At 44.9% G+C, this 25672-nt stretch overlaps 1 protein-coding gene across 1 annotated transcript in view; it reads left to right on the forward strand.

Annotated features, from left to right (window-relative positions):
* The window catches only part of LOC148517796 (microfibril-associated glycoprotein 4-like), a 67329-nt gene extending 50260 nt beyond the window's left edge, over nucleotides 1-17069 (forward strand). The window contains exon 6 of the mRNA XM_088478173.1: nucleotides 16816-17069. Within this exon, the coding sequence (XP_088334299.1) occupies nucleotides 16816-17069 (254 nt within the window). The remainder of the gene's footprint in view (nucleotides 1-16815) is intronic.
* Nucleotides 17070-25672: the final 8603 nt, after the last annotated feature.

Genomic DNA, 25672 nt, shown 5'->3' on the forward strand with positions numbered 1-25672 from the left:
TGACACCTGCAGTGTGGCTCTCACTCAGCTGCCCGTGCAGCCTCTGCTCTTTGCTGATTCTTGCAGCTCACACTGGATCCTGACAAGCTCCGTTCCTGCTCCTGTCAGTTCAGCTCTCCTCCTCACAGCTCTGTTTTCCCTCCTAACAGGCTCCGCCCCCTCAGTTCACAGGTCAGGCTGCTCTTTCCTCTCAGGGCTCTTCCTGCTCCTCACTCACTCTGTTTGAGTCCCCTGGTTCCTAAAGCCCTCCTGCTACCCACTGATGTCACAATGTCAGAATGTGAATGATTAACCCCCTCAATGCCAGTGTTCTTTCACATAAACAAAACCTTCCATTAAGGCCAGACAGTCTGTGTTGGGGCATCACATATATATGGATCCATATAATAAAATTAAGTAGAGCATACAGCATATCCTTTAATATGAGGGTTCTCAATTGCAAATTGCACGATTGCTGCAATCAATTGCTGATGTATGGGGGCCTTTAATCTTTTACTTTACCAGTTGCATTATCCTTTGATGGCTTATATGTCAGGAAGACAGTACTGTGACTGGCTGCTAGAGGATGAATACAGCCTCCAGATCATATAGCCTTTGACTATAAGTAGTGCCCACTTATTCTCAATAAGTGAGCATGTAAATACTACCCAGCTCTCTCCTTAGTATAGCAACTATAATAGTAAATATAACCAATTAGCTTGGTAGGGAGCGCTGGTAGTATGTGTCTTTTCCCCACAGTGTTATGTACCAGAGATGCAGCTCCACTACTGATAGCTGCTGCTTTCCTTGTTTCCTAAGCAGTGCTGACCACCTCCATGACTGTGCTGTGTATCTGTTACCTGTCCCTGATGCCTGGCTACTACTGATAGCTGCTGCTGTCTTTGTCTCCTATGCAGTGCATATCACCTCCATCACTGTCCCTGTTACCTGTCCTTGCTGCCTGGCTACTACTGATAGCTGCTGCTGTCCTTGTCCCCTGAGCATGTGCTGACCACCTCCATCACTGTGCTGTGTCTCTGTGACCTGTCCTTGCTGCCTGGCTACTACTGAGCTGCTGCTGTCCTTGTCTCCTAAGCACTACTTACCACCTCCATCACTCTACTGTGTATGTGTGACCTGTTCCTGCTGCCTGGCCACTACTGATAGCTGCTGTTGTCCTTGTCTGCTTAGCACTGCTTACCACCTCCATCACTCTACTGTCTCTCTGTGACCTGTTCCTGCTGCCTGGCCACTACTGATAGCTGCTGTTGTTCTTGTCTGCTTAGCACTGCTTACCACCTCCATTACTCTACTATGGATTCCTAATAAACCTCTATAACTTAAATGTCGCTATTTAGCGTTGTGAACTGTCGCACAATAAATAAACACTTTCCAAACCTTGAGTGTGGTTCCAAAGCAGAAAAAGTTGTTATTCACATAAAAGATATTACGCACTTCAATCTAGACAATGAGCGCAAAGGGTTATTACAATCAATAAGGTACAGTCATTACATACACATGCGTTCTGGATCCAGATCCCGGCATCAAAGATGAAACCTCTGTCACAAAGGAAGAAGAAGATAACTCTCCACCAGATTCAGAGAGCTTGCATATATACCCTTACAGAGATAGGCAATACAATAGACAGGAGCTGGCATAATCCCATTGGTTCTTCCTCGTGGATCTTCTGTTATGATACAGTTCATAGGTTCATTTGTATAGCAGCAGTCCAGCCTTCCAACATTCCATTGTGTGTGTTTTCCCACCAAGGAACAAGTCTAAACTGGCTAGTTACATTACAAAACATAAAACATTTCAATGCCTAACTCTCTATGATCTATAATTTGTTGCGATCATCCTGCCAATGGAACCGGAGATCTGCATATACACAGTGGTTTAGAATGGCACCAAACACGGTCTGCTTATCATGTGCTAAACCTTAGATATCAAACAACATGCATTACACAACATTCCTGATAATAAATAAAACCTTGAATATTAACCTAAAATGCTACGGAACCTTTTAGTATAACTGTGTATTGTGTAAGTATAGGGATATTAAGAAAAGACGCTAGTTAGCATTGAGCGTCTACATGTTTGTGGAGTACACCATGGTACATGTTTTGCAGGATTGTTCTTATTATGGGTCTTAACAAATGTGAGCATGGTTTCAGTAAGGACTTTTAATAGTGTTGTATTGCGTAGGAGTCACACGATGCTAAATAATAGCATCACCGTATGTACTTATATTGTGTGAGATTTAGTTAAAATGGCGTGTGACCAGTCTCAAAATGGTGTCTCGTTGACATTCGCAAGATGGCGCCATGCAGATTTTGATTCTAACAGATTCTATCTTAGCCAACTATCCGGCTTCGACAGTCCACCCTTTGATAGCCAATCAAACGCTGACAACCTGTCTTGAATCTGTTTAGCCATGCATGATAATATACTGTTTAATGTTATTATGGTATGACACAGTTTGGTCATTTGAACCATTAAATAATGCGCCTCTGGAAGGGACATAAAACTGCCCTTATAAGCACACCATGGATGCACCTAACCTATTTGGGAAGTCTTGAAGGGGAATTGTGACTGCATTACCAAACCACACCAACATACATCTCTCCACTCATTTCTAAATATCTCCCTACCCGACCTCTCCACTCAGCATAAGATCTGCATCTCTCATCCCCATGCATTACTTGCTCCCATTCATGGTTACAGGACTTTCTTCGGGCTGCACCCACTCTATGGAATGCCTTACCATGCACAATATGACTTTCCTCTAGTCTCCAATCCTTCAAGCGATCCCTGAAAACTCACCTCTTCAGGCAAGCTTATCATATCCCAGAACCACCCACATAACCTTCATAGCCTCCATATGTAATTACATCCCCTTTCACAGTCCACACACAACCTCACACATTGTCTTTCTCTCACATCCTCATGACATTTGGCTGACATTCCGGTGTAAATGGGTCATGCAACTGTGCATTCTGGCTGGACCAAAATGCAATATATAGCACCTATCCTTGTGTATCAATGCCTATTTCCCTACAGATTGTAAGCTTGCGAGGAGGGCCTTCCTACCTATATATCTGTCTATTATTACCCAGTTTTGTTATATTAATGTTTCCAATTGTAAAGCGCAACGGAATATGCTGCGCTATATAAGAAACTGTTAATAAATAAATAAAATAATTACCTAAGATGTTTTAAAATAACATCAACAATATATTCATGCACAACCAAAAAAATCTGGATTACATCATCATATGGTACATTCTAACTCAGGGTTGTAATACAGTTCTTCCTCGACCTTGGTATCCATGTTATCATTGCTTACCACCACCATCTTGAATTCTCTGTTTGCCCAAGTACATTTTCCGCACTTCAACACATTAGGAACACATCTGGCACATAAACCAATTGCTAAGATGACAATCAATATAAGGATCAGGAGCTTACCCACAATAGCAACCAATTCCTGGACCCACTCTCCTAGACTGGAGAACCATTTCAACGGGTTCAACCAAGTTGACCAGTCCTCTACCTTTTCCTCTACTCCAATCAGTGAAACATTACGGTTCTTTCAGAATTCCCATTTTAACTGCAGAATTTCATCCATCTTCCAGTCTATCACCTCCTTGGGGTCACTAGTGTTATTAGTAATATACATGCAACATTTTATATCGAACAGCGTAGCCAATGTCACACAATATCCTCCTGTGACAGCTGTCAAATAATTTAATACTAGTCTATGTTGCACAAGTTCTTTCTTATAAGCTTGTAACTTTTTACATGTATAAATAAATGTGTCATCATACATCTTGGTGATATCATCTATTAATTAAGCAAGGTCTTGGATGTATCTAAAATTTAAAGTACCCCGAGCGATCCGGGTGTGATCTCGGAACTTGGAAACCAGTTGTCTCACTAATCAACTGTGTAGCTTTATGTATATCATCAGGTATCATGTTTCTTTTGTCACGGTTTTCATAATGCGTATAAAGATATGGAGATGGTGTGTTTTTATGGATATCAAGCATTTCATCATGTGTATGGGTCATAACCTCTGGAAGTATTCTTCCCAGGTAACATAAACCTTCTGACCTCGGAGAGAGCAACTTATATGCTTTTCTTCCACATATAAAATATACATTGTCAGGAAGAACATAAGGGATAGAAAACATCATAGTCATTAAACACATTTCTCTAGCAAATAATCCTATTTCAGGTTCTCCCATCTGGTCAATACATGTCTCTGGTTGTATTACCTTGGCACAGTACCCTTCTGGTACACTACCAACCATTTCTTTAGTATCACTAAGTGTATACCGATACCTAAAGTGTCTCCCATTTTAACCTAAAAGTGCGTACCAGTTCAAAATTTATAGGCTCATTATCAGCTGAGAAGGTCATTGTCTGATTATTCTCTGTTACCTCACAACTTCATGGTTTGTTGGAGTTGGTGATGTTCAAACATAAAAGTGATTTTTCTACTTGATACCGGTGGAGTTTAAAATGAGGTGGTTTGGACAGGAAGAATTTTCCATCCAGTGCTTTCTCTTTTTGTAATTCTAAAACCTCAAAGACATTTAATGGAAATGGCACTAACCCTACATTATGCTGTCCTTGAGGCACGTGAGAGCACACTCAACAGTCAGTTTGATTTAAAACTTTGACCACCATGTTATTATAATCCTCTAAAGGATACCCTCCCCAATATGGGTTATACTTAGGCTGGCACTGTTGGAATCATCTCTCATTGACTAGGGACCCACAAAATTCACAAATACAAAACTCTTCAGATGATAGACCTTCGCACTTTCTCTGAGTTTCAGGCATAACAGATCTTTTAGCAATTACTGTACTGAGATTGGTCAAGTACAGCCCTTGTGACTGTATTACTCCTCCAGACTCCACTCCATTGACAGCAACCTTAGCTTCACTCTCCACCATCTGTCCTCCGTCACAGAAACCAGAAATCCCCAAACAAACTAGGATGATGAGGACTCTGGAAGAAAACACAGAGATAACCACAGCAGGCCACTCCATTGCTAGAACAATGATCTACAAATTTCTCTAGTTCATCTATCTCACTGCAACCTTTAACCCTCCTGGAACAGGCTCGCAATTGACAGTTCCACGTCATCTGCCTCGACCCTGCCCTGTATCTCCACTGGTTGGTTGACCATCCTGCAGTCAGTAGAATGGACCCAGATATCTCTCTCGGCCATCATCAAGGATGTAGTACTCGTCAGCAACACCTGATATGGACCTTCCCACCGATGTATCAGACAACCTGAATGTAAGAAATTTCTGATCATAACAAATTCTCCAGGTTTGACATCATGACAGTTTGTTTCTGGCATATCGGGTGACAACAATTTCAGTTTCTGCTGTTGCTGTTTCAACTGTTTACTCATTGTTATAAGATACTTTACAGTAACCTCGTTGTTACTCTTCAGATCTTCCTGTGGACTTACAATCAAATGAGGTTGTCTACCAAACAGTATTTCAAAGGGGGACAGAATAAGAGGAGGTCTAGGAGTTGTCCTGATACTATGAAGGACTAATGGTAATGCTTCTGGCCATCCCAGTCGAGTCTCTGCCATAATTTTACTCAATTTATTTTTAATAGTACCGCTCACTCTCTCCAACTTGGCACTGGCTTGCGGTTGGTAGGGGATGTGAAGTCTACTACTAATACCCATTAACTTACTCATGTTCTGGATGACATCACCTGTGAAATGAGTAACCCTATCACTTTCAATAATTCTAGGGATATTGTATCTGCATACAAACTCCTGTACAATCTTTTTAGCAGTGAACACAGCAGTATTAGTGGCATATGCCTTTACCCAATTAGAAAATACATCGGTCCAAACTAATAGATACTTGAGGATCCTGCAGGGTGGTAATTGGATGAAATCAATTTGTATTACCTGAAAAGGTCCGTCTGTCGGAGGGATGTGCGATGTCTCAGTTGGTATTGTTTTGCCAACATTCTTCCTCAAGCATGTCAAGCAGAACATTGCCCTCTTTTCAGCTTGGGAAGAGAAGCCCGGTGCACACCAATATGCCCTGACCAACTTGCACATACCTTGCTTTCCCAGGTGAGTCAGACCGTGGGCTGCCTCTGCCAAGCTCATGGAATTTTTGCCTTGGGTGCCACCGGTTTACCTTGTCCATCTCTCCAGAGTCCAGAGGACTACATCCTTTAGATCTCCAGACTGCCTTTTCCTGGATGGAACACAAATTTTGCATCTCAATTAATTTCTGCATATCAATAGTTTGGAACATCATTTGTTCAATAGGGACATTCATGTTCAACCCTGCTGCCCATTTGGCAGCTTCATCTGCTCTGTTATTTCCTAGTGACACTGGATCATCCTCACATGTATGGGCTTTACATTTAATGATGGCCATGGCCCTAGGCATTTGGATTGCTGTCAATAGTCCTTTTATATGTTTTGAATGTGCAACAGGTGTGCCTGCTGCTGTCATAAAATTTTGCAGATGCCATAGAGCACCGAAATCATGTTCTACCCTGAAGGCGTACCTAGAGTCATTGTAGATATTAGCAGATTTACCTTCTGCTAATTCACATGCTCTTCTTAGTGCCACCAGCTCCGCCACTTGGGCCGAGTGAGGTGGACCAAGGGGTTTGGCTTCTATGATGTCCTTCTCATTTACAACAGCATAACCTGTACATAACTCTCCTGTGTCAGTTTGTCTATGACAACTCCCATCCGTGTAAAATGTCAAATCTGCATTTTCCAAAGGTGTATCACATATGCCAGGCCTAGCTGTAAAAGTTTGATGCAAATAATCCATAAAATCATGTTTATCAGTACCCCTGCAAAACTCACCTTCTGCCAGAGACATACCTTCCACCATTTGTGCATTCTGATGCACATATGCTAAGTACATTGCTGGATTTAATGTATTGCACCATTTAATGGTGATGTTTGCAGGTGCTATCAGAGCTAGTTCCCATTTTGTGAATCTAGCTGAGGAGACATGTCTGGTATGGGCTGAATTCAACAATGCAGATACTGCATGGGGTGTATAGACAATTGTGTCATGCCCTAACACTATGTCTTCACTTTTATTTACCAAAGAGAGGTGGCAGCAACATTTCTTAAACACGTTTGGAGTGATCTTTTCACAGTGTCCAATTGGGCACAATAGTATGCTACAGGTCTGCTAGTGTCACCATATTTTTGGGTGAGGACACCATCGGCTTCCGTACAATATAACTCAAAGGGTTTTTCATAGTCAGGTATTCCCAATGCAGGTGCTCTTGTCAGACTATCCTTAAGATTAAGGAAAGCCTGCTCTTTTTCCTCTGTGTGTATGACACGATCGGACTTTGAGGAAGAGACTATTGACCTTATTCAGAGGCGGCCGTACGGTCTGCGACCGCATGGCCGCCTCAATGTTTTGCCAGTGAGCATGTGCACGAGGGAGCTGGTGTGTGCATGCGTGAGACCCGCTACGACCGACAGCACTGGTTGAAGCACGTCTCTTTCCAAAGCGGGTGAGCTGTCGATGTTGATTGACAGCTTGCCCCGTTTGGAAGGCGGGCCGGGGGGGGTGGCAGCCCAAACGGAGGTGTTCCCATGGGAACGCCTGCCGTTTGGGGGAGGCCCCCCTGACATCACTAGTGATGTCAGTGGATAGCTTCCAGCTCTGACAGAGCCAGAAGCTCTCTGGGGCTTACGACAAGTGAGAACCTACCCTAGGGTCTCGTCGTAAGCCCCGATGGTCGCGATGGTCAATGACCATCGCGACCATCACCCGAGCGGTTGTTAGAGCTGTGGGTGTTAACCCACAGCATAACGACCACAACAGAGGCGGGCGGTCAGGATGCATGTGGCCGCCCAGTTTCTGAGCGACCGCTTGCATCCTCCGACCGCCTCTGAATGAGGCCCCAAGGCCCTCATTCAGAGGTGGTCGCAATAAGTGATCGCTCTCTCTGAATGAGGGTGGGCACTTCTTTTTTTTCTGTGTGGCCTCCTGGTCCCTAGCTAAGCTGTGGGTTAACACCCACAGCTTAGCGACCGACCAGGGTGATGGTCACGATGGTCAAGGCCATCGTGACCATTGGGGCTTGTGATGAGATCCTAAGGTTGGGACTCGGCAACTGCAAGCCCCAGGGAGCTTCCTGCTCTGATCGAGCAGGAAACTCCCCACTGACATCAATGCTGATGTCAGTGCAGCCGCCCACAAAATGGCAAGCATTATGTCAGGAATGCCTCCGTTTGTGTAACCACCCCACCTACAAAATGGGGTGAGTTGTCAATCAACATCAACAGCCGCCCCTTTTGTAGAGAGCTCCAGAGCGAGAGAGTTTCTCTCTCGCTCCGGGGCATGCGCACGCGCAGTGCGGCCACTGTGTGTGCGCCGGACCAAAACATCGAGTCGGTTGCGAGTGCTCAGCGCTTGCAACTGACTCTGAATGAGGTCCTAAATCCTGTAATGGCAAGGCCAAAATAGAAAAATATGGGATCCACATTCTGCAGCATCCACACATTCCCAAGATGGTACGGATTTGCTGTTGGTTACGTGGCAGTGTCATGGTCTGTATGGCTTGAATTCGATCAGTAGTCAGATGTCGTAATCCCTGGGTTAGGCAGTGTCCTAAATATTTAACCTTAGCCTGGCATGGCTGTAATTTGTCCTTAGCAACCTTGTGCCCTGTTTGTGTGAGATGAAGCAACAAAAGTTTAGTATCTTTTAAACCTGACATAAATGAATCAGAACACAACAATAAATCATCCACATATTGTATTAGAACAGATCCATTGGCAGGTTGAACAGATTGCAAACAGTTGTGTAAGGCCTGGGAGAAGATACTGGGGCTGTCTATGAAACCCTGGGGCAATCGTGTCCATGTGTATTGTACTCCCCTGTATGTGAAGGTGAATAGGTATTGACAGTCAGGATGAAGAGGGACAGAGAAAAAAGCAGAACAGAGGTCAATGACAGTGAAATGAGTGGCAGTTTGTGGGATCTGCATAAGGTTGACAGCTGGATTTGGCACTCAACTACCTTATTAACCCCTCTAAGGTCTTGAACTAATCTATAGCCTCTCCCCCCAGCCTTCTTTACAGGAAAAATGGGACTATTGGCTACACTTGCTGTATGGACCAAAATTCCCTGCTGCAATAAGCGTTCAATTATGGGACTAACCCCTAATTCTACCTCTGGTTTTAATGGGTACTGGGGAATTTTTGGAGCTAGCCTACCACTTTTTAGATTTACCATTATGGGAACTACATTTGCCATCAATCCAGTGTCCTGTTCATCTTTGGTCCAAAGGGAACTTGGTATTTGAGATAACATCTGTTCTACCTGAGATGGATTTTTATCTGAAACAGTAGAGTGGAACATTAACCAACATATCCCTCAACTCATGCACAACTCTCTCTGGCATATCTAAAAATATATCATTAGGGGTACAATAAATGAAACATCTCATTTTACACAACAAATCCCTTCCCAGTAGGTTAGTAGGGGCCGCTGCTGCCAGGAGAAAAGAGTGCCTGGTATGCAATGGACCAATAGTAACCTCTGCAGATTTGGTTAAAGGATAATGTTTCACTTTACCCGTTACACCCATTGCTGGTACGGTCTTGCTGGTTACCTGTAAATTGGATGAAGAATTTAACACTGATCTGGTTGCCCCTTTGTCTACAAAAAAAGAATGTTTGGTACCAGCTACGCCAATTATCATTTCAGGTTCTTCCCTGGTATCCCTAGTTAACCTGACTGGCTGTAGACTACAGGTGTGACCTGACCCCTAGAGCTGACTGTCCTCCTCCAATACAGTGTTCATGGCCATGATGTGAGCAGGTGATAGCTGAGACTGTTCTGACTGTTGTGGGTACCCCTCCCATTGGTACTAGGGATTCCCTGGGTTGCTGGTTCCATAGCTTTGCAAAACTTACTTATGTGGCCCTCCTTGTTACATCTAAAACACCTTTGTAAGTGACATGTGTTGAAAGCTTGTTGTTGTGTAGGTGGGAAAGTATGGAAATATTGAAGTTGTCTATGGGGATATGAGTTTGGAGGTTGTGTAGGGTGAGTGTATTTTGGCCATGTGTGATAAGAGCATTGCGGTGGTATTTGCATTACTTCTAGAGCTTGAATACTAATAGCCATTAGTTTTTAACTCTGCATTTTTCTCTTCCTAAGGATGTTTTTATCATGTTCTATTGCAAATTCCCTGATTACGTCTACAGTAATTCCCCTCCACCCAGGAAATGAGGTCTGAACCCTGGTCTTCAGGATGTCTTTAAGACCATCCATGAGCACTGTTACAGTCATTTCCCTGTGATTGGTATTGTCTTTAATACCTTCTATACCCATGTATTGGGTAATAGTCTGCAGAGCTTGGTTAAAATAGTCTGCTGCAGACTCACTCTCCTGTTTAACTTTAAAAATTTTACTCCAATTAACTACTACTGGGAAATATATGGCTAATTGGGTGACAATATGGGTTATGTTATTTTGATTGCCTTCATCAGTTATGGGAATATCTCCATCCAATACACAGGATGTGATAAACTTTTTCACATTGGTATTGTGTGGAAGACATGCCCATAATACCACTCGCCAATCCTTGTTGGTTGGCTCATGAGCATTACCTAAATCCCTTACAAATTTTGGGCATTTTGCTAACTCCTTCCTAGGGTCTGGGAAATCTGTCATTATGGAATGTAGCTCCGCTCTTGTCCATGGACAATGCATTGCTACATCCCTTGTGGCTACTGCACCCTGTGCATCCGGATTCCCATTGGGGACAGTTATTGTCCGGATGGGGTGGATGCCTACTGCACCACTACCTATAGCCTTGTTACCTGGTGGAGGTTTCAGCCTACTACTGCTACGTAGGGGATTAACAACTATCTTTACTGGTACAATGGGTGTAAATACCTCCTGCACCATCAATGGCGGGGCTACCTCTACTAATGGTACTAGTGGGGCAGCTACCTGTGCTTGCTGTGAGGATGCATTTAACATTTGGGCAACATGGGAAAGAGCGGACAATACAACAGGTTCATCATCTGCATTATAAACATGTTCCTTATAGTTACTTAGGAGAGGGTACAAGTTACTTGTTACATTTTTATGATTTTTGAGAATGACTGTACCTTCACCTCCATTCGCATAGGGTGAAGGTGGTGCGCATGCGCTAACAATACCTTCGGCAACGCTACACTGCTGTGCGTGCTCGTTCCCTTGTGTCACATGTGCAACGCTATTTTGTGTTGCGTGCGTGCTCCCTTTCGCCGTGCTTGCGCCACTAATTTGCGTTGCATGACATTGTTCAGAACCTCCAAATCAAAACTACCAACCTTGAGAAAAGGCTTTTTACATTTCTTGGTCATCTTGACCCATATGATACAATACGCCATAGCGTAAGCACCATACTTTTTAAACATTACATACCTTGCCGACCCAAGCGGCCCTTCCGACAGCAGCACATCATCAACCATAATTAGAGATTGCTTAGTCCCCATCTGAGTAAACGCTTAGCAACTTCCAGAAAATTTAGATTGGTGAATGATTTTTTTATCTAGAGCTAACATTCACGCACTCCTTTCCCGCTATACATTGGTTTCCCGCCCTTAGGGACCGTTTGCATAAACGAGGAGTAAAATAACCACTTTGTAAGTTATTTTACTCGTGGTAAATCAACTCAAGCTTTACCACTCCGCTTCCTGCTTCGAGTTTACTCCCAGCCCGGCAGCATTTAGAAGTTACTTCAACTAAACTTACCAGTGGTTTCACTCCCACGACAACCCACTTCACAATCACAGTTTATATAAACTATGCAGTCCATTCACGCTGCCCCAAGAACCTAACTGATCAATAGACTTTGCAATTAATGGGTGTTCGGACCAAGAAAACCCTTGTTTCTTGATAATACCACAATGTACCTGCTATGTACACTGGCCAAGTAGTTTGTGTGGCCTCATCAGACCCCTACCAAGTTTCACTGAGGTTTAATAGACAGTAACCTCCTGCAGGCTTAACCAGACAGTAGCCTCCACTTTTCGGGCTTAACAGACAGTAGCCCTCACACACGCTTCAATCACATACACTTTTTCTGTACAGAAAAAATAAACCCTTTCCTTCAATATAGCAGTATGATTCGGAGGTTTAACAAGTAATCACACTATGAACACAATGGCCTTTAAACATGAAGCAGCAATACAGAAAACATGCGGACGCTATTGTGTGACTTACCCCCTAACACAATACTTTAACAACAAAGTAAAGCACACTTTTCCTTCCTCGTCCCTGGTTCTAATCAGCGCTCCTTGAACTCACACAGTAACGGATAGCGGTCTCTCAGCAACCAAGTGGTAGCAGGTATTCGAAGGCAAAGCGTTCTTTCCTGCTTATGGTGCCTTCCACCCTTTTGGTGAGAGACCGATAACCAAGTGTTACCATGTAAGTAGTAGCGTGATGTCACTCTATGAGCCCCAACTATGGATTCCTAATAAACCTCTATACCTTAAATGTCGCTATTTAGCATTGTGAACTGTCGCACAATAAATAAACACTTTTAAAACCTTGAGTGTGGTTCCAAAGCACAAAAAGTTGTTATTCACATAAAAGATATTACGCACTTCAATATATACAATGAACACAATCAATAAGGTAAAGTTGCACTCTGGATCCAGATCCCGGCATCAAAGATGAAACCTCCATCACAAAGAAAGAAGAAGATGACTCCTTGCCAGATTCAGAGAGCTTGCATATATATATACCCTTACAGAGATAGGCAATATAATAGACATGAGCAGGCATAATACCATTGGTTCTTTCTTGTGGATCTTCTGTTACAATACATTTCATAGGTTCATTTGTATAGCAGCAGTCCAGCCTTCCAACAGTCCTTTGTGTGTGTTTTCCTGCCTAGGAACAAGTCTAAACTGGCTAGTTACATTACATAACATAAAACATTTCAATGCCTAACTCTCTATGATCCATAATTTGCAGATACATGTTGAGATTTTCGTGCCAATGGAACTGGAGATCTGCAAATACACAGTGGTTTAGAATGGCACCAAACACGGTCTGCTTATCACATGCTAAACCTTAGATATTAAATAACATGTATTACACAACATTCCTGATAATAAATAAAACCTTGAATATTAACCTCAAATGCTACAGAACCTTTTAGTGTAATTGTGTAATGTTTAAGTATAGGGATATTAAGAAAAGACGCTAGTTAGCATTGAGCGTCTACATGTTTGTGGAGTACACCATGGTACATGTTTTGCAGGATTGTTCTTATTATGGGTCTTAATAAATGTGGGTATGGTTTTAGTAAGGATTTTTAATGGTGTTCTATTGCGTAGGAGTTGCACAACGCTAAATAGTAGCATCGCTGTATGTACTTATATTGTGTGAGATTTAGTTAAAATGGCGTTGTACGACCAGTCTCAAAATGGCATCTTGTTGCCATTCGCAAGATGGCGTCGTGCAGATTTTGATTCTAACAGATTCTGTCTTAGCCAACTATCCGGCTTCAACACTACTGTGTCTCTGTGACCTGTCCCTGCTGCCTGGCCACTACTGTGAAGTTAGGTGCTGGTGTGATACAGCTTACCCAACACTTCTGTCCATTGGACAGGGAGACTAGCCTCTGGTCATCACAGCACCTCCTTTAGCCTGTATGGCCCTTCAGCTGGCTATTCGGCCTACCACCTGCTGTCAGTCACTGCCACTGCATAATCTGCCACTGACAGACTCCCTCCCCGTTGACAGGAATCAAATCACTCCCAGCCATACCACTCCGCCCCTTCTTCTACAGTCCACGTGCATCTAACACAATGGGGCATATTTTTACCCCATTTAGAGCCCATAAGGTTTACATACACAATGCAATATACTTCTCATACATTACATACATCTATATCAGTGGCATAACTAGGGTCTTTGGAGACCAGGGCAAGTTGAAGAACTGCATCCCCCCCTCCACACACACAAATGCATAGCAAAATATATTCGACCACCAAAGGTGTGTGGCAAAAAAAGGGCATGGTCACATACAGAAGGGGCATGGTCACATACCAAAGGGGCATGGTCACATACAGAAGGGCATGGTCACGTACAGAATGGGCATGGTCACATACCGAACGGGCATGCTAGCATGACACACCACCCATTTCTCATCACTCTGGGAACATTCCTTTCCATTCCATATGCACCTTACCTATACAGTGGTTTCTCCCAATGTGGTACCTCTGAAGAAATACATTCTCCCTGGGAAGACTTTTTTCAGTCGGTATTCACTATTCATGTAGATGCATGTCTGTGTAGGAATATTATCAAGGTCATCATCATACAACAGCGGTTCAACTAGACTCATTCCCCCTGTGTAACTTCCTTCCCCCTGCATCTTTCAGCCACACAATCTCCCCCTGCAACATCTCTCAGCACACCATCATCTCCCCCCTGCGTCCTCTCTCAGCCACCCCCCCTGTGTCATCTCTAAGGCACACCATCGCCTCCCCATTGCTTTGTCTCTCAGCCACACCATCACCTCCCCACCATGTCATCTCTTAGCAACACCATCATCTCCGCCCCTGTGTTGTATTTCAGCACACCATCATCTCCTTTCTGCATCATCTCTCAGCACACCATCACCTCCCCCTCTGCATTGTCTCTAAGCACACCATCATCTCCCCCCACATCATCTCTCAGCACACCATTGCCAATCTCCCTGCGTCATCTCTCAACACACCATCACCTCCCCCCATATTGTCTCTCAGCAAATCATCGCCAACCCCCCTATGTCATCTTTCAGCCACACCATCATCTCCCCCATATCATCTCTCAGCCACACCATCACCTCCCCACCTAGTCATCCCTTAGCACACCATCACCTCCCCCTGCATAGTCTCTCAGCCACCCCCCTGTGGCATCTCTCAGGCACACCATAGCCTCCCCTCTACATTGTCTCTCAGCCACACCATCATCTCCCCACCGTTTCATCTCTTAGCAACACTATCATCTCCACCCCTGGGTTGTCTCTCAACACACCATCATCTCCTTGCTGCATCATCTCTCAGCACACCATCATCCCTCCTGTCATCTCTCAGCACACCATCACAATCTCCCCCTTGCATCATCTCTCAGCACACATTCATATACCCCTGCATTGTCTCTCAGCAAATCATCGCCAATCCCCTTGTGTCATCTTCCAGCCACACCATCATCTCCCCCCTGTGTTATCTCTCAGCACACAATCACAGATACTCACACACACTGACACAGATACACACACTGACACAGATACATGCATATACACACAGATACACAAACACACACTGACACAGATACATGCGCTGACACACACTAACACAAATACTGAAACACATGCACTGATACACACACACTAACACAGATACACACCCACTGACAGAGATACACAGACACATACACTGACACATATATACACTGACACAGATACACACACACTGACACAGATACACACACACTGACACATACACACACTGACACAAATACTGACACACACGCACTGATACACACAAACTAACACAGATACACACCCACTGACACAGATACACAGACATACACTGACACATATACACACTGACAAATATACACACTGATGCAGATACACACACACACTGACACAGATACACACACAGTGACACAGACACACACACTGACACAGATATGCACACACAATGACACAGAGATACACACACACACTGAAGACAAACACTCTGACACAAACACACACACCTCTTTCACACAAATGCAGCCAGCCAAGTAATTACATTGCTGGCATCAATTGTTTAAAAGTCTCAACCCTCTGTGGCTGTCCGCCCCCCCCTCCCCCCATGGCAGTTAATCCCCTTCCACAAAAAAATGAATACACACCTGGCTGGGGAAGGAAGAATCACTCAGTCACCTGGCGGCTCTCAGGACAGAGAATGAGAAAACTGCCTGGGAGGGGCGGCATGTTTCTGCTGAAGCTCCCCCTACACTTGCCTGCTCATTAGTCAAATCAAAGCGTTCAGTCTGGGTGCAATGGTGGCATGGGGGCAGGTGGGCATGATGTCCTGGCAGGTGGCACACCCCTCTGCTGAGCCTGCCACAGCACCCAGGCACGTGCCTCGCTCACCACCCCCCACCACCCTGTAGTTACACCACTGATCTATATAGTTTTACCTCACAAATGTTACAATTATTAGTATTGCATACAGTTATGAGTACAGTGCTTCTTTTTACCCATAACCAGTTTTACATAATAAATAGGGAGTATTGTCAACCAGACCATTGGAGATCTACAGGAATCTTATGGAAATGTCTGGTAAAATTTGGCAAATTAGTTTCATCTTTTTTTTCCTTATTCATTAATATATTTACATACAGTGTTTTTTATTATGGATGTGCGCCGACCCCCGTGTTTTGGTTTTGGATCTAGATTCACCTTCGTGTTTTGGATCTGTGTTTTGTTTTAAAAAAAAATAGAAAAAAACAGCTAAAATGACATCATTGTGTCCTGTTAGAATACAATCCAAACCCAGAGTTTGTTTTTTAAATCCAAGTTCCGAACCATGGGAAGATCTGAACCGGGACTCTGTTTGACTCTGTACCCTAAAGTGATTCAGAACTCAGATTCGGTTCAACTCAGAGCCCCTAAATTCAGTTGTTGTCAGTTCTCTAAGAACCAGGACCTGCACTTCTCTCATTTTTATATATGTATTTAGAAAAGTAAATTCATCACCTAAGTCTGAATTAAACAACCAAATTTATGTTCTCCCTTTCCAGGAGACTCTCTACAATGTCATAATGGGATGAATTTCTCCACCTATGATAATGACAGAGACGAATATAATGGAAACTGTGCGGTGGAATATGAAGGAGCCTTTAGGTACAAAGATTGCCACAGTGCGAACCTCAACGGCTTATATCTGGAAGGCAACACCGCCCCGTATGCCATCGGCATGACGTGGTCCACCTGGAGAGGGCAATCCTACTCGCTGAAGAAGAGTGAGATGAAGATCACAGAGGTTTTATATTGAGTAGCACAATAAGCATTACCAGACTACTAGATGAAAGACAGAGAAGCCCCACCTTTCTGTTCTTCTCTTCCCCCTCCCCTCTTTTACCTCTTCCTTTGCAGTCTGAATGGCCTCTTCCCACAGGGTCCGCTTACTGCTTCCTTCTCTGGGCTCACACAATATCTTTATGTTTAATAGCAATAGAAGCACTGTATAAATAAATACTATGCACAAATAAAGCAAACTGTTTTCCTGTTAGCTCTCATACAATTATAAAGTTCTGGAAAGATATGGAAAATGCTGACTGTGGTGCTCTGTGGTCGTGATGTGCCGTAATCTGGGTAATTTCAGGTGTAAGAAAACTCAACCGCGTGATCTTTTGTGTACGATGACAGTGTACGTAGTGTATCTCACATTCGCAGAAAGAGAACCACCCATATACACCTATGTCGACACAGGTCCGGGGTTCCCCTAATTACCTAGAAGGAGTTTTGTGAAGAATCATTTGTTGCTAAAATGTAATTTCCATGTCCATTCCCTTTAAAAAATAAAATAAACTGATATACATATGTGAACATGCTAGCCAAAGAAAGACAGGACAAAAAATAATAAATCATTTAATTAGCTAGACTAAATTTTTTTTAGTGAAAATGTAAAATCTGTTCTAGTCATGAAGGGGTCAATTGTGTAGGGAATTACACAGCAAACAGCTGAGTGTGAGGAGGTCTCGTCACCCGGGGACAAATTTCATCAGATGACTAATAATACATGAAGCAATAAGGCAGAACCAGTGTTATGGTGGAACAAGGTATCTCATACACGGCCGGATTAACAATGGGGCGGATGGAGCTACAGCTCCAGGCCTCCCATTGAAAATAGGCCCACAGGATACACTGACTGCAGTGCAGACAGGAAAGAAAAAAAGTTTTTTCTTCCTGTCACCACCGACAGCCCAGCTGACTCACTTATCGGCTCACTCACCTCCCAGCTCACTCACTTACCGGACGCCCGAAGCTGAGCCCATTGTCATCCCACCCCCTCCTCTCGGCTGCTCGAACTAAGCCCCGCCCACCACTGCCCGCTGAAGCTCCGCCCCTATGGGCCTTAAGCGCTGCCTCCTGTACATCCTACTGCAAAGCTGTCTGTGTCCTGTAGCTGTGCACCAAACCAATCGCCTAGTTCAGGAGGGAAGGCTATGCATCCCAGCATGTAACATTCCACAGGTCAGGGTAAAGTTTGGCCCCTGTGTATTATTTATGTATGTTTTGTAAGTATATTTATTTACATAGCTATATATATGTGTGTGTTAAATTGGGTGGGTACAGGAGCATATAATATATATTAGGGGTGTGCACCGGCCACTTTTCGTGTTTTGTGTTTTGGTTTTGGATCTGGAACTTTCTTCGTGTTTTGGATCTGGATTGGTTTTGCCAAAACCACCCTTCCTTGTTTTGGGTTCTGGGTTTTGTGTTTTGGATCTGTATTTTTTTGAAAAAAAAAGCATAAAAACAGCTAAAATCACAGAATTTGTGGGTTTTTCTGCTCCTATTCAATTATTAACCTCAATAACCTTCATTTCCACTAATTTCCAGTCTATTCTGAACACCTCACACCTCACAATAGTGTTTTTATGGCCAAAAGGTTGCACTGAGGTAGCTGGATGACTATGCTAAGCGACACGAGTGGGCGGCACAAACACGTGACCCATCTAGGTGTGATACTGCAGTGGCAGACAGGATGGCAGTTTGAAAAACTAGGCCCCAAACAGTACATACTGCAAAGGAAAAAAAGAGGTGCCAAATGGAATTGTCCTTGGGCCCTCCCACCCATTCTTATGTTGTATAAACAGGACATGCGCACTTTAACAAACCAATCATTTCAGCGCCAGGGTCTGCCACATGACTGTGGCTGAAATGATTGGTTCGTTTGGGCCCCCACAAAACAAGCTAGCAATTAATCTGTCCCTGCATAAACTATTACTATGGAGGCTAAATTTCCGCCTCATCCTCCTCATCCACCGATTCCTTGGATAAAAAAGGAAAAAGGGATTTAGGTGTCCCTGGACTGCTTACGGTCTTAGCCAAAGTTTCTGAACTTGACAGTAACTTTTTTTGAACGTGCTGCAGGTGCCGTATAATGGAGGATGTTCCTAGGTGGTTAACGTCCCTACCCCTACTTATTTCACCTTTACATATGGTACATATGGCAAGACAGTTGTTGTCCGGATTTGGATAGAAATATTGCCAGACCAAAGAGGTGGAATGTTTGGTCATCTGCCCAGGCATGACCGTGATGGGCTTTTTCATCCCACGGACAACAACTGTCTCCCCCGGAGCCTGATTTAAACAAACCACATCACCATCAGAATCCTCCTCGCCAACTTCCTCCTCAGCGCCAGCTACACCAGTATCCTCATCCTGTTGTACTTCAACAGTGACATCTTCAATTTGCATATCAGCAAGTGGACTGTGGGTGCTCCTTTCAGCACATGCAGGGGGCGTGCAAATGGTGGAAAGAGCAACCTCTTCCCGTCCAGTGCTGGGAAGGTCAGGCATCGCAACCGCCACCACACTTGGACTCTCCTTGGGGATTTGTGATATCTTCTTAGAACGCACAGTTCTTCGCTGTGCTTTTGCCAGCTTAACTCATTTGATTTTTTTAGCGGGAGGGGGGCTTCCATCGTCATGTGAAGCTGAACCACTAGTCATGAACATAGAGAAAGACCTTAGCCGTTCCGTGCCACTCCGTGTCATAAATGGCATATTGGCAAGTTAACGTTTCTCTTCAGATGATTTATATGTTTTTTTTAAGGTCATTTTCCTGAACTTTGTCATTTGGGATTGTATGTGCCCTCTACTATGACATTGGGCATCGGCCTTGGCAGACGACGTTGATGGCATGTTATCGTCTATGTCATGACTAGTAGCAGCAGCTTCAGCACTAGGAGGAAGTGGTTCTTGATCTTTCCCTATTTTATTTTTATCGGAGAAAGTTTGGTCCTCCATTTATGTTATATTGATTTGATATATACGTGCGGCTAAGGCGCGCACAAACACAGAAAATATTTTTTTATTTTTGCTGGAGAGTAGTGCACTTTGTGGGTTACAACACCCTTTAAGAAATGAGCCAGCTGGCCCTTTACTTATGGGACACAGATGCATGCTTGGCGCTGCTCCTTTGTTGATGCACGTGCAGCTACAGCCCACACAATTCACAAACACAGAAAATATTTCTTTATTTTGTTTGGAGTGCCCTTTGGGGGTTACAGCACCCTTTAGCGGTCAATCCAGCCCGCCCTTTATTTATGGGACACAGGCGCACGCTTGACACTACTTTGTAGATGAACGTGCGGCTACTGCGCACACAATTCACAAACACAAAAAAATATATTTTTTTTATTTTGTTTGGAGTGCCCTTTGGGGGTTACAGCACCCTTTAATGGACAAGCCAGCCTGCCTTTTACTTATGGGACACAGGCGCATGCTTGGCGCTGCTCCTTTGTTGATGTACTTGCAGCCACAGTGCACACAATTCACAAACACAGAAAAAATATTTTTTTTTTGCACTTGGGGGGAGCACCCCTGATGGACAGAGCACCCCCTGGATAACACTACAGCACCCCTTTAGGACTGGGACACTGCACAGGACTTTGTAGTGGACACAGCCCCTTTGGACAACTGACTGCACAACACAACACAGCCAGCCCCTATGGACTTTGAAGTAGTGGACACAGCCCCTATGGACAACAGCAGCACAGCGCAGCACAGCACAGCACAGCACAACACTACACTGCACTGCACTACACTACACTACACAGCCCAGCAAGCCCTAACTCCCATCCTCCCTCTTCACTGTCCACAGCCGATGCGGGTACCTTATATAGGATCCAAAACCTGCGAGAACCGGAAGGTGGGATGATGACGTTTTGACTCGATTTCAGATCTGAGTCAGGCGGGAAAAGTCGAGCCTGACTCGGATCGGCCTCGGATCGGGGGGGCTCGGGGGAGTTCGGATTTCAGAAATCCGAACTCGCTCACCCCTAATTATATATAAATATATATATGTATATATAGTGTGTCAATTCCACATGAAGTAAATGTGTAATATCCAGATCTCCCCGGTTTGGCAGAGCAAAGGCATTAGGAATGTGTGATATCCACTTCAGCTGTTGAATCATTCAGAGTCTGGAAAGGCAGCTGAGTGCAGACACCTGTGTGAGGCTGGGTTAAGAGCTGCAGACACACTTGGGAAACTGATCCTGACGGTGAGATAGTCGCCCAGGTTGTAGGCCCCGGGGTGACTAGTGTTGGGGTCCTGGACCTGCGTGTCCACTGAAGAAATATATTGATGTTTGTATCATCTTGCCTTTGAAAACTGCCATACCTGCCTGTGGTGAGAAATAAAGCTGCTGATGGATTTACCCGGTCTATGTGATTCTTGTCACATTATATATATATGTGTGTGTGTGTGTGTGTGTGTGTGTGTGAGAATAGGGATTGCCTAAGGCCCTGATTCAGAGCCGCTCGCTCTGACCAGAGCGCTCGCTCTGAATCAGGGCCCTCCTCCATTAAAATGGAGCGTCCTCCTGGACGCTCGTATAGCTGTGGGTGACCACCCACAGCATATGCGAGCGGCCAAAAAGATGGTCGCGATGGTCTTGACCATCGCGACCATCAGACTTGTGACGGAGACCCTGCGGTCGGGTTTCCCAGCCACAAGCCGTGGAGTGATTTTGGCTCTATCAGAGCCAAAATCACTTCCACTGACATCACGAGTGATGTCAGTGGGGCCGGCTTCAGACAGTAGACGTTCCCATGGGAACGCCTCCGTCTGGCAGGCACGCCCCTGGCACACCCACCAAAAGGGGCGTGCTGTCTGTCACCATTGACAGCACGCCCCCTTTGGTGCGAGACCCGGAGCGACAACTTGGCTGTCGCTGTCCGGGTCTCGCGCATGCGCACGACGGATCTCCCTCCGTCGTGCGCATGCGCAGTGGGGAACATCGACCCACTTGCGAGCGTACTGCCGCTTGCGAGTGGGTCTGAATGATCCCCTAAGTGCAATGATGCACTGACACTTACATATTTCGGTTTTGTGTCCTGACTCCTGAAGATATATTTGTCCCGTTTCTTGTGGCACACAGAGATATCATCTAAGGAGATATGGCAGCCACAATAAATGTTTTATGTTTCTTTTATGTGGCTGGAATAGTAGAAATAGTTGCAGCATTATTGGGTGTATCCTCTGCAGATTTTTTTTTGTCTTTAATACATTTGTTTAAGGTATTGATCACCTTTTTTATGTATTATTGATTATTATGTTTCTCCTGGTCACAAGTTACACGATCTGCATGCTGACCAATGCTAGTATTAAGTTTAGGGGCCTGGAGCTTTAGGTACATTTCCACATTACTTTCATTTTGTTCAGCTGACACAAGCTATAGAGCAACAGTGTAATCAACAAGTAAAAGCTCATTGTCTGTTTCTGTATGTGACCAGTTGTACCCAAAGGATGCAGTCACAATGTCAACGGTCATAATGTTGGCTCCACAATGTTGACATCTGAAATATCGACCTTTTCAGTATGTCCACATTAGGGTTAGTGGTGCTCAGGGCTGTAACTAGGGTAGTGTGACCAGTGCCATGGCACAGGGCACGGCAGGGGGCGCTGTTCAGGCCAGTCACTTTTCTATTTATTATCATTCTCACTTGTATTCTTACTTATTGTACTTATTTCATCCACAGCATCTCCTGGCCTCCCCTATCTCTTCCCTGGCCCTTCCCCATGAGGACATGGCCCTCTCTCAGGTGCAGTATATTATGTCCCTATTTATCCCCAGCATCTCCTGGCCTCTCCTATCTCTTCCCTGGCCCTTCCCCATGAGGCCATGGCCCTCTCTCAGGTGCACTATATTATGTCCCTATTTATCCCCAGCATCTCCTGGCCTCCCCTATATCTTCCCTGGCCCTTCCCCATGAGGCCATGGCCCTCTCTCAGGTGCACTATATTATGTCCCTATTTATCCCCAGCATCTCCTGGCCTCCCCTATCTCTTCCCTGGCCCTTCCCCATGAGGCCATGGCCCTATTACAGGTGCACTATATTATGTCCCTATTTATCCCCAGCATCTCCTGGCCTCTCCTATCTCTTCCCTGGCCCTTCCCCCATGAGGCCATGGCCCTCTCTCAGGTGCACTATATTATGTCCCTATTTATCCCCAGCATCTCCTGGCCTCCCCTATCTCTTCCCTGGACCTTCCCCATGAGGCCATGGCCCTCACTCAGGTGCACTATAGCATGTCCCTATTTATCCCCAGCATCTCCTGGCCTCCCCTATCTCTTCCCTGGACCTTCCCCATGAGGCCATGGCACTTTTTCATGTGCGTTATGTCCCTATTTGAAGTATAGGAGGGGCGCCAATACTCTTTCTGGCACAGGGCACCAAAAAGTTTAGTTATGGCTCTGGTGGTGCTAAAAGATCAAGTATCCAAAATAAAAGGAAATAGGGGTCTATTCAGTAAGATATGCGGTGAAGAATTGTTACTTATCACTGTAGATCACATCACTACGAAGCGATCTATAGTTTTGATAAGTAGCATTTCATGTACACTTACCTGTCTTGCGGTCCGCTCTTCTCTATTCTTCTCTGTGTCTTCTGAGTTTTTTTTCTCCTCTGTGGCTCTGCGCATGCACATGGTCCAGGCGGCAGCAGCAGCGGTGGGGGGGATGGCGCGTGGGCAGCGGGCAGCTTGGATGGTGGTGACATGGGATATGCATATGCCGGGTCACTTTAAAATAGCGGCATTTGTAGGAATGGGGAACACTGGGTCAGCGGGGGCAGCCACCAGCCAACAGTAAGCAGGAGGTGACCCGGGATATGCAAATAGAATGGGCACCTCGGATTGGCTGCTGGCAGAGAAGGGGGCAGAGACAACAGGGAGAAGGCTGCTCTTCTCCCCTAACAGCACTGCTTACGCCATCCCGAGACGGTGAATGTGGTGCTAGCAGAGGTGTAGAAAGCTGAGCTTTCCGTTCCTTTATGAAGGAACAGATGTATGGTGATACGATACATACAGAAGCAGGTGCCCCACTGGAGAAGTAATAAGCTTCTCCAACGGTACCCTGCTCTATGAATAGCACAAAGCAGGGAAGTGCCCTGTTTTCAGATAAACAGGACACTTCACTGCTTCATGCATAGACCCCATAGTCTCATAACTTAGAGGTTGAATCCCCTCTATGAGGGTCCACTCCCTGTTTATTCAGACGGCATCCTACGAGCAATAGCCTATAGTACAAATAGATGATAATTCTGAAAAAGATGAAGACAAACAGCGCCACCTAGTGTAATAATAGTAAACTGAGACTTTTAAAACTTGTAACTTCAAATGCACACGTATTGTTCCATATAAATAATGTGAGAAAAGCCTGGAGTGTGTCCGTTTGTTAACCACAGTGATTCATCTCAAACATGCAAAGTAACTTTAAACAGCCTGGTGACATAGACATTCATTTTCTCTTTAAATCTTCATCTTGTTTCTGTGCAGGTAAGTCATTGCTCCATTGGGGCCCATTAATGACTATCACAGGCCACCTATTTCATTTGTTACATATTCAGTATACTGTAGTCAGTTGCTACATTTGCTTTGAGACGGCTTCACCGTATCAGAAAGTCGCGCGCCTTTCAGCCTGTGCTACGTTCAGGTCAGATATCAGCTACACAATATACGGCAGTATACACATTGCCTAATGGTTTTCTGTTCCCACTCAGAATAGGTCAGAGAAGGTGGTTGATCTTTTTATTCATCGGTAAGAAAAAGGAAAGGGTTAATCTCATAATTATAGCTTATGTTCCTGCTGTTCCTGTATTTGATACTTTGGCCCCACACAGGTACTCAAAGTGCTGAGAGAAGCCCCTTTCTTATATAGCAGATCTTGAAGTTTATTTATGAAGCATCGGGCTCTAAAATCCGGCACTTCTGATTGTGTTTATGCCCAGTATGTAGAAGGCCAATGCTTTTACTAGTAAGACACGACAAGTAACACTGCCCATTGTAAGTATTGGACATCAACACGATCAGAATGTCGAGTTTTACAATCCGACGCTTCATAAATAAACTCCTTTTTGTGGAATTAGAGATATGATACAGATGTGTCCAGGGGCAGAGCTTTAGGAGACACTGGGGTAGATGTATGAAGCCCAGAAGCGGTATCAGCGCACGCTATGTGCGCTGATACCGCTTCTCCCCGATGTATGATCGGGGGTCTGGGCGGTAAATGAGAGGGGCGCTATGCACCCCTGTCATTATTGGCACTTCTATCTACAAGATAGGAGCGCCGAGCGGCAGGGCCATGTATGAACGGTCATAACGCATGACCGTTCGGCTGGCTGTAGCTGTCGTTATCGACAGCTACAGCCTGGCGCTAGCCTATACCCACAGCAGAGACAGCGCTGTCCCTGCTGCCGGCTCCAGGCTGCACACGGGGATCTCGCAATATTTGCGAGCCGGCCGGGACAGAGACACAGGGCATCAGCACTAGGCTGATGCGCTGCTGTCTCTAGCAGGCAGCGCCGGAGGGGGGAGTTATCGCTCCCCCTCTCCGGCTGATGAAATGTTCTTACATCTCA

The sequence above is a fragment of the Taudactylus pleione genome, unplaced genomic scaffold (assembly GCF_031769625.1).
Source record: "Taudactylus pleione unplaced genomic scaffold, aTauple2 ptg000209l, whole genome shotgun sequence".
NCBI classification, from domain to species: Eukaryota; Metazoa; Chordata; class Amphibia; order Anura; family Myobatrachidae; genus Taudactylus; species Taudactylus pleione.